Source organism: Belonocnema kinseyi, chromosome 6 (genome assembly GCF_010883055.1).
Source record: "Belonocnema kinseyi isolate 2016_QV_RU_SX_M_011 chromosome 6, B_treatae_v1, whole genome shotgun sequence".
In the NCBI taxonomy this organism is placed as follows: Eukaryota; Metazoa; Arthropoda; class Insecta; order Hymenoptera; family Cynipidae; genus Belonocnema; species Belonocnema kinseyi.
Genome location: NC_046662.1, coordinates 113,445,152 through 113,454,941, shown reverse-complemented (window position 1 = coordinate 113,454,941; position 9,790 = coordinate 113,445,152). Strand labels below are relative to the sequence as shown.

At 38.7% G+C, this 9,790-nt stretch overlaps 1 protein-coding gene across 3 annotated transcripts in view; it reads right to left on the bottom strand.

Annotated features, from left to right (window-relative positions):
• Nucleotides 1-9,790, bottom strand: part of LOC117174161 (major facilitator superfamily domain-containing protein 6) — a 263,255-nt gene that overhangs the window by 159,173 nt on the left and 94,292 nt on the right. For all 3 annotated transcript variants that reach the window (XM_033362978.1, XM_033362979.1, XM_033362980.1), the window contains exon 2: nt 5,484-6,045. In XM_033362978.1, coding sequence (XP_033218869.1) covers nt 5,484-6,045 — 562 coding nt within the window. The remainder of the gene's footprint in view (nt 1-5,483; nt 6,046-9,790) is intronic.

Sequence of the window (9,790 nt, the reverse complement as noted above, 5' to 3'; positions counted from 1 at the left end):
TCCAGATGAGATAGTAAATCTGGTTTTCCAAAGCGGCATCAATCTCTCTATGCACCCAACTATTTGCGGATGAACCTTTAAGATTTCCAAAAGACAGATGCTTAGTCTATGGGATGTCGAATCGAAGGCTTTCCGATAAACAATCCAGGCCATCGATAGGTCACGCTGGTAGAATTCTGCATCTTTACAGACACATCTATCGACGAGCAGGTTCTCCCGACATCCGGCTACGCCTTTCTTTGAGCCTCGTTGTTCATACATTTCTTGCCACACAGGTTCAATTGCCCGAACAATCCTATCATTTAGGATAGATGTGAATATCTTATAAAGTGTGTTCAGACAAGTTATTGGCCTGTAATTCTTCGGGTCAGCTAAGTTGCCTATTTTCGGCAGGAGTATTGTGCACCCTTCCACCAACCACTCCGGAATCGGCTCTTGCGACTTCAAATATGAAGTGAAAATACGGGCCAAGTGCTGATGGGTTGACGAAAAATTCTTCCACCAGAAGGTTTTGATACAATCTGGTCCCGGTGCGCAATAGTTCTTCTTCCCTCTTAATACTTTTTTTACCTTCTCGGTAGTGATGGGTGGGCATTCTTTATCAGGTGTTATGAGGGCAACACATAACTCCTTGAAGCTATTTATATTTTCTGAGTCTTCGTCCAGTCTATGCTGCACTTCGTAGACTTCTCTCCAAAATACTTCGATCTCCTCTGGTTTGGGTGGGTGTTCGACAGTAAGCGGAGAGTCTTAGAAGAGTCAAGATGGGTCAGAGAGAAACTGTTGATTTTCTCGGACCCACCTCTCCCTCCGCTCTAGACTTCTCTTAGCGTCAGATAGTATCCGTATTCACTCAACAATATGCTTCCTGCTGGAAAGCAGCTTTGACTTGTTAAGTGTGTGATAACGGGTTCGAAGTTCGCGCGGGAACTTTCGAACCTTGGCGGTAAAATTCCTGCCAGATGTGATGTAGTCAATCACACACTGAATGCGTGATGCGTACTTTCTTGCCCAGCCTATCTTTATGGCAAGTTGATGCATTCGTCTTTTGGTCTTATGATCAACCGTTGGTTTTTTTTTACGGTTCGCATCGGACAAAGCTCTCGCTGCATTATACACGCAATAATTGATAGCCCAGAGGTCGGATTCTACGGAAAAATATCCACGAAGCTCGTCATCCATTTCAGCCAGATCTTTAGGCTTGAGAGAAACCTTGGTGTTGATGTTTTTCCGGGTCGTATAGCATCGCTCTTCCTCTATTGGATGTTTGCGCGCGGTTGGTCTTAGTGTCGCCTCTCTTTCTCTGCCGCCGGCTTGTACTAGCTGTGGTAGAGTAGGCGTTCCGCTTATATAGCCCCTTTTTTGGAGTAGTTCAGCATGGTTTCGCAGACGTTGCTGCGAAAAGTGCGATAGCTCCGGGTGTTTCTCGCACCACAGAGCATGCAGGCATGCCATGTAACCCCGTTCAGGGGCCACACTCGCATCGTAGCACTCTAGCAAGTCGTAATTCAGTCGCTCCGTCCACACAAAGGTCGCGAGATCCCGCCGAACCATCGCATTAAATCCATTTTCATTGGTTCTCCCAGCTCTATATTGGTCGGCATGTAATCTACGAAATTCAATTTTTCTTCATTTTACTGTAACTGAGCAAGCACGCTTACGATTCTGCAGTACTTGAAATTAGTCTTGAAAGAAACTACTACTTTTAGCGTAACCCAGGAACAACGACGTGAAGTAAGATCTGGCCATCTTGGAGACCAATTTATCGAACCGTCTTTATCAATCTAACGACCATTGAAATCACGATCAAGAACTTCTCGTGCTACCGCTGAATAGTTTGCTGGACAACCATCATGTTGAAACCACATGTTCTGCCGTATTTCTAAGCTCAACTCTTCAAGCAATATTGTCAGTTCATTTTCAAAATGTCTTGATATTTTGGGCCATTTAAGCTGCCTTCGATATTCTGGGGACCGATCAGTTTGTTGCCAATTATTCCACACCATACGTTAATAGTCCATGGACGCTGGTGTTCGACTTCACGAAGCCACTGCGGATTTTCAATACTCCAGTCGTGCATGTTGTATCGATTAACTATTCAATGGTTCGTAAAAAGCCACTCGACAGTGAATAATACATAACCAAAAAAGTTGGGATTTTGTTGTATTTGTTCACGTGCCCACTGACAAAAAGCTACCCGATTTTGGAAATCAACGCCATGAAGTTCTTGATGTAAAGAGACATCACACGGTTGAAATTTATTACGTTTCAAAATTTTCCAAATACTGCTCAAGACTTTCCGGAATCCCGAACAATTTCTCGTGCACCAACGTGAGGATTATTGGCCACTGCAGCTAATACAGCAAAAACTAAGTCGAGATGTAAGCCTTCGTCTTATTTGTATGGCTACGACAGGTTCCAGAACCTCTAATATTTATCTACTAGTAATGTGTTCTACGTTAATAAAAATATGTATTTTTTATTGAGAAAGATATCTTAGAAAAGTAATATCCGTTTTATTTGTACTGCTAGAGTGTTTAGAATTTTTTAACCTTGCGAACATAATCACAAAATTGAAATGTGGCCCTGCCAATTTATGTCCTACATTTTTTTAAAGAAGTGTCTAAACTCACATCTTAGCGTGCAGATCGAATAATTTCCATGATGGGAAGATGTAAAATTACACAAAGTTTTTTTATAGTGCATAATTTCACGAGGTTCAGCATATGTTGACGTATGATTTCTCGTCTAATGTTCTAAATAAATACTTTTTACCTTTATTCAAAAAAACGCAAATATCTTCTAAGCTATGATCAACAAATTGGGCCCCTTTCTTACGAAACTTCACAGAAAAAAAGTATATTATGCCACGCGTGCGGAAAGTAGGCAGTTCAAGATGATTGTGAAGTTTTGACCGCGAGCTGCAATTACGGGAAATTTATGAATTTATTAATTACGAACAATTTTAGAAACTTAGGATACCAGAAAGTTAAAAAATGGGAAACTTTGCGGACATTTATCGCTTATTTATACTAATTTATCTGTAATTTATGGTAACTTGTCGATTCTGGTTCGATCATTAGTGTTCACAATCAGTCTACCAAATGTAAGCGCGCTCAGCTCGCACTCTTACTGAATCTCGGATTGAGAATATTGAAGATTATCTCCTTTAGCGATTGCGTCACTTTGCTCACGCACGGGGCTCTCCCGGTATATATCATCAGTCACGGACGCATTTTTATAATGCAATCAAGTGATCTGATGAAAGCAGTCTGCCTAAACATATTGGACAAAGCCTGGTTTTTACCCCATCATTGACGGACTGGTTTGCAGTCAAGTACACGATGGGGGGACCTACAGCTTAAGGTGGGTTCCCAACCACCAGAACCTCGGTAAAGGTACATTGAAAAATTTCCAGAGGTACCGGCTCAGGGATCGAACCCCGGACCTCTGAGGTAAAGTCCGAGTGTCTAGCCAACTGAGCAATCGTAAAAATATCTACCATTTTCTTCTTGAATTTGAAATTCTGCTACCTTGAAGAACACTGGAGATGGTGATACTGTTTCTAAAGAAGATGTGTGCAATGATCCACTCTTCAATTCTCTGAGGTAATAAAAACAGCGAAGGAGCGCTGCCCTGTAGGCGGATGGTAGGTTGTGAGGATAAAGCCGGAATATGTCCGACGACAAGTTGACGTTGTCTTCGCCAAAGTCCGGCAAACTCACCCGAGATTGGAACGGGAGCCCTGCCGCGTGGGTTTTTGATACATCTATGACTAATGTACATGAATGTACTGGAAACGGCGATAGGTACTGCTACGTGTGCGGTGATTTAAAGATGAAGAAACATTTTTTAAACTTCACTCAAAATTGCGACAAATATATCAGTGCTGCTTTGGTTGTGAGGTGATCAATGTTTAACCGACATAATGAGCATGCTGCGAAAATGAAGTTTGTTACACCAACTGTTTGGTGGGGGCCCAAGGCAAAAGACGATTCTTATTTTTTTTTTATTGAAATATTAGGATTCAAATCCTGTAATTTGCAAAATTTCAGTAGGCAATCGTGTCCAGCAGTACCCAAGCTTCCATGTCTGAGATAAGTAATAAGAAAGATCATGAAGTACCCCGTGATGTATGTGTGGCTGATATGGAGATTCATGGAGCAACTGATGAACTTATTAGTGAAGAGAGCAGCGTGAGAAAAGATGATACTGATCAGGAAGAATATGTTGTAAAGAAGGAAAAAGATAGTACGCCGTGCCCATTTAATCAAGTAGAACTTAATGATTTGAGCAGAGAACAAGGGCTGCCGAAATATGGGGCCGAATTTTTATCTTCGAGACTGCAAGAAAGAAATATGCTATCTCAAGGAACAAAGGTTTCATTTGATCGGAATAGGGATGAGTCATTCCGAAAATACTTTTCAGAAAAAGACGACTTGGTATACTGTAACGATGTTCATGGTCTTGTGAATGAATTAATAAAAGATATATACAAATCTGTGGGGTGGAGATTCTTCATAGATTCTTATAAAAGAAGCCTTAAAGACGTGTTATTAAGCAATATAAATGGTCAGCAATCTGGTTTTACCAAATTCCCATGTTTATTTGCTTGTGGGATAGCAGGGGTCGCAAGAATCATTACGTTAAGAAAGATTGGCCAGCTCGAGAACATATAGAAACTAGATCAAAAAATGTTATAAAGAAACTTTTGTTTGTGCCGGCTAAAATTCTACTTCTTCCTTTGCACATCAAACTGAGTTTGATGAAATAGTTCGTAAAAAGCTTCGGATAAGGAAGGAAACTGTAATTGAGAATTTCTTAGGCAATCATAAGAGTGGAGACTACAAGGAATTGGTATCTGACTTGCTCAAAAACTACAAAAAATGGGTTGCTAGATGAGTGACAAGCTACACTTTCTTCATTCAGTGACAAGAAGCGGAGACGAAATCCGTTGCACAGACCACCTTTCGAAGACAAGAGAGTTCGAAAGAATAAATAAAATCGTTATCATGGCTTTAATGACGTTGATACTGATAGAAGAAATTAAGAATACAAAAAGTGAGGGGCTTTGTAGGTTATGGTGTTATGGGATTTCGGGGAAATAGAGCTACTTACCCATAACTTTGTAGCACAAGAAAAACTCACAAAATTGTTCTTTTTTTTCCAAACAAGGTTTTTCTTCTGAATAGGGTTACGGGATTTTGGGGTTATGGGGCTATATTATTACGAGGTAAGAGAATAAATGAGTCATGAGGTTATAGGATTACTCGATTAAGGAGAGGAGGGTGAAAATGGTACCGGGTAAATAATGTTTGCGTTTTCAGTGGTTTATTGGGTGTTTTTGATATATAATATCATATTAACATCCCAGACTAAGAAAAAAAATTTTTGTGGGCCTGTGTAATCTAGTTTTTTCACACTGTTCTAGAATGGTCTATTTCCCGAACGTTATACATGCTAACACTGCTTACTATACTTACCTTTAGAAAATGTTTGTATTCCAGAACATCAGCCGGTCGATTTTTTCGGACGATGGTATCAATATCAATTCCATGATCGGTATTATCTGCAGCATCATCTACGATAAAGTGTTCGTATCTCAAATTAGTAGAATCATTATCTGGAATCGGAGATCGAACTTGTCTTGTCCTTCTATCCTGTAACCCTTGCTTATAATTTGAAGCCTCAGCCACCAATTCAGAAAGAGTAGGAAGTTTACTTAAATGGTACGATGTACCTCCAAGGGGTAGAGAATGATGAACTAATAGATGATCGTCTACATTTCGGCGTACTCTCTCAAAAACAACATTTGCTGCAACTTCGAGGTAGTCCGTATCTTCAGTTGCAGATGATAATTCATCATTGTTGATAGATCTCTTTACAATTCTTGGTCCCTTCAAATTCTCGGGTGCAGATAAGTAGTATGAATAATTTTTCTCGATCATACAAGTTGTAACAGGGGGTTGGATAAATCCTAAAGGCAAGGTGAAGATGATCCAACAGGACAGGGAAGCGAGCAACATCAATTTACCTTTTTGATACCTGCCAAAGATAAACTTATTTTTATTAATATTAAATGTGATTTGTTTTTCAAAGAGAGGTTATTACTGAATCAATTAATCGATCATTAATAATCATGCTATCACTGTTCTTGAAAACTAATGTGTAATGTGCATGTGTTCTTTGTCGAAAATAAAAAATAAATTGAAAATACACATTATTTTTTAGTCAGGACAACTACATAATTTAACTAGAACTGGGCAAAAATGTTTTGAATTGGCGTTTTTTTTGTGTTTCTTGAATTCTATTTATTTTAATCCTAATACATTTAATTATATTTTGATTAAATCAAATAACAACGTAAGTAAACATCAAGGTTAAGCGCCTGGGGTCTGCATGATATTCTTAGGGTTCTTGTGAATCCGTTTCCATATTCGAAAACACACACGCTAGAACATGCTGCTCTTGAATTCTTCAACTCCTTGCATATGACAAGATAGGTGGAACATAACATTATTATGTGACTTACATCTTTCAAAGCGAACCGCTGCAGCTCATTATCAGTGAACTGCAGAGTCGATGGATGTTTAGTTTTTACACATTTCTGCCAGTTAATGATTTCAATTTGACGATTCGCCTCGAAATCAAGTGATGGATCTACGAAATTCCTATGTATATATTAAACAAATCTAATTTTATCGCTTCATGGTAGCACAGCGGTAAATCACATCTATGGCCACGCCTAACGACCGACAGATGGGTTGTTACAGAACACCATGAAATTGCAACGACAGACCGGTGAAACCCTCGTGCGTTTTAAAGACACGAAGTGACCCAAGGATGGCAGCTTTTTGCTTTCATCTTGCAAATGCCTTTGCATATTTTCGGCACGCAGGTATGGCTTTAAGGTTATGAACCAGTGATAGCTTCGACCTCCGGGAGCACCGATCACAAAGACAATTACATTAACCGAATATTTTGCGTACAGTTGTTTCTGTCTTCTTTTGAGGTGTTCATACCTCTCCTCCTTTTCCTTCTCTTCTGATGTTTTATTTGGTCGGAAACGAGAATTCGATCATGAATATAGTTCTTTTTCTGAAGTCTTGGAGAATGATGCCAGACCTCGAGTGTGCAAGGGAAAATGCTGTCCCACGACGTAGCGCCTTTTTCAGGAAATCGCCCTCGATTTTCTTCAACCCGACCTACCCAACTTGTTTCCCTGTACCTCACTCTGGTCTTCGAACTTATGCCCTGTGGTGAGGAAAACCGAGGATGATCTGCTAAAAAAAACTGCACTACGCTGGTTTCTGGCACTTGCTTACCCATACAAAAAAACTGACTTCAAATATCGCAATTTTCACGAAGATAATAAGAAGCAGATAGTCCTTTCAAACTGTAAATTATTAAAGATAGTACAACTAACTACCTCTAATTTAAATTACTCTATTATCTTTATTATCTTATTATTAAAACTCCCAGTGTTTTCACTCGCCTATGTTTATTATTATATTCCACACGGGCTACCACAGGACCCTAGTCGGCTGCTCCCACGGAACAACAATTCAAAATTTTAAGTTCAAAAGGTGAATATTTTTTGACACTAGAAATTTTAAGGTTTCATAAGTTCAGATTTGCAAAAAATCAATTTCTGTAAAAATTCGATGAAACTTTTTTGAAATTCGAGCTCTGAATATATGCATATTCCATAGGGGCTACCGCAGAGTCCCCAACCAATTGACCACTTTGGGACGACGATTAAAATTTCTAAATTTAAACGGCCAATATTTTTTTAAACTAAGAATTTTAAGGTTTCATGCGTTCAGACTTGCAAAAAATGAATTTCTGCTAAAAATTCGATGATATAGTACGTTTTTGAAATACGAACTATTAAAATACGGGTATTCCATAGGAGCTAAAGCATGGGCCCTGATCGGTTGCCCCCTCGGATCACCGATTAAAATTTTTAAACTCAACGGGTGGGTATTTTTTTGGAACTACCAATTTTAAGGTTTCATGAGTTCAGACTTGCAAAAAATTAATTCCTGCAAAAAATTTGATGATACTTTCTTAAAATTTGATCTCTAAATATATGCATATTCCACAGGGGCTAACGCAGGGACCCCGGTCGTTTAACCCCCTTTGTATCAACAATTAGAATTTCTAAATTCAAAGGATGAATAATTACTTGACACTACAAACTTTAAGGTTCCGTGACTTCAAACTTGCAAAAAATTAATTTCTGCCAAAAATTTGATGAAACTTTTTTGAAATTCGAGCTTTAAATATATGTATATTCCATAGGAGCTACTGCAGAGACTCTGGTCGGTTGCCCTCTAAGGATAAAAGATAAAAATTTCTAAATCCAAAGGGTGAACATCTTCTTGAAACTATAACTTCTAAGGTTTCATTTATTCAGACTTGCAAAAATGCATTCCTGCCAAAAATATTTTGACATTTTTTGAAACTCCAACTCTGAATATATGAATATTCCATAGGGGCTTCCGCAATGACTCCGGTTTGTTGCCCCCTTTGGATAAACGTTGAAAATTTCTGAATTCAATGGGTAAATTTTTTTTTTTTAATAATTTTAAGATTTCATGAGTCCAGACTTGCAAAAAATAAATTTCTGCCAAAATTTTTGTGACACTTTTTTAGAATTCATGCTCTAAATATACGTATATTCTATAGGAGCTACCGCAGGGACTCTGGTCGGCTGCCCCCTCGGATCAATGATTGAAATTTCTATATTCTAAGGGTGAATATTTTCTTGACACTATCAATTTTAGGGTTTCATGAGTCCAGGTTTGCAAAAAATGAATTTCCGCAAAAAAAAAACGCTGACAATTTTTTGATATTCCAGCTCTTAATATATGTATATTCGATAGGGGCTACCGCAGGGAACCAGGTCGGTTGCCCTCTTTGGATAAACGATAAAAATTTCTAAATCCAAATGGTAGATATTTTTTGACACTGCAAATTTTAGGCACTGGAGATGGTTCCTCTATTGCAGCCTGAATCGCTCATTAATAATAGTTTTTGTTTAATAACACAGCCAGACAAAACAAAAAGTGTGCGGATCTGGTAACAAGACACACGTATTTCTATTGATTTTGGGGCGCTGAATTCAAATTCGGTATCGAAAATCACCCATCATGTCATGGTTGAGCCATAACCTCAAAAAATGACGAAAAATCATGCTCTGCGGCAAATAAATTTCAAAATAATGCCAGTGATGCAAATTTTCACTTCAAAAACATGTCGAAAACTGTGAAGGATCATCCATTGCCTGATATCGACTTATTTAACATAACTTTACCCAGAAGAACCTGACCTCACCTAACCTGAATTAACAGAAATTTATTGAACTACACGTAAAGCTCTGGAAGCATATTTTCCCAGTAGCAAATGTGTGCTACATCGAATGGGTCAACTCGAGCCTAACCTAGAATTAAATCTAACCTAGCCTGACCTAACCTAACCTCACAAAACACAATTAAACTGATTGTGTCGTCCCGTTGTGTTTGCGGTACCATTTGAATCAGCTTGGGCTTAACCTGCAAAGAGGTCAAATCTATCCTAACCTAAAAAAACCTAACCTAACCTAACCTAACTTAACTTCACGTAACATAATTTAACTCATTGTGTTGTCCCATTGTGTTTACGGTACCGTTTAATTCAGCTTAGGCTTAACCTACATAGAGGTTTAACCTATCCTAACCTAACAAAACCTGACCTAACCTAACCTAGCCGACTGAAATTCAACCACACGTGTAGCTATGTAAGCGTA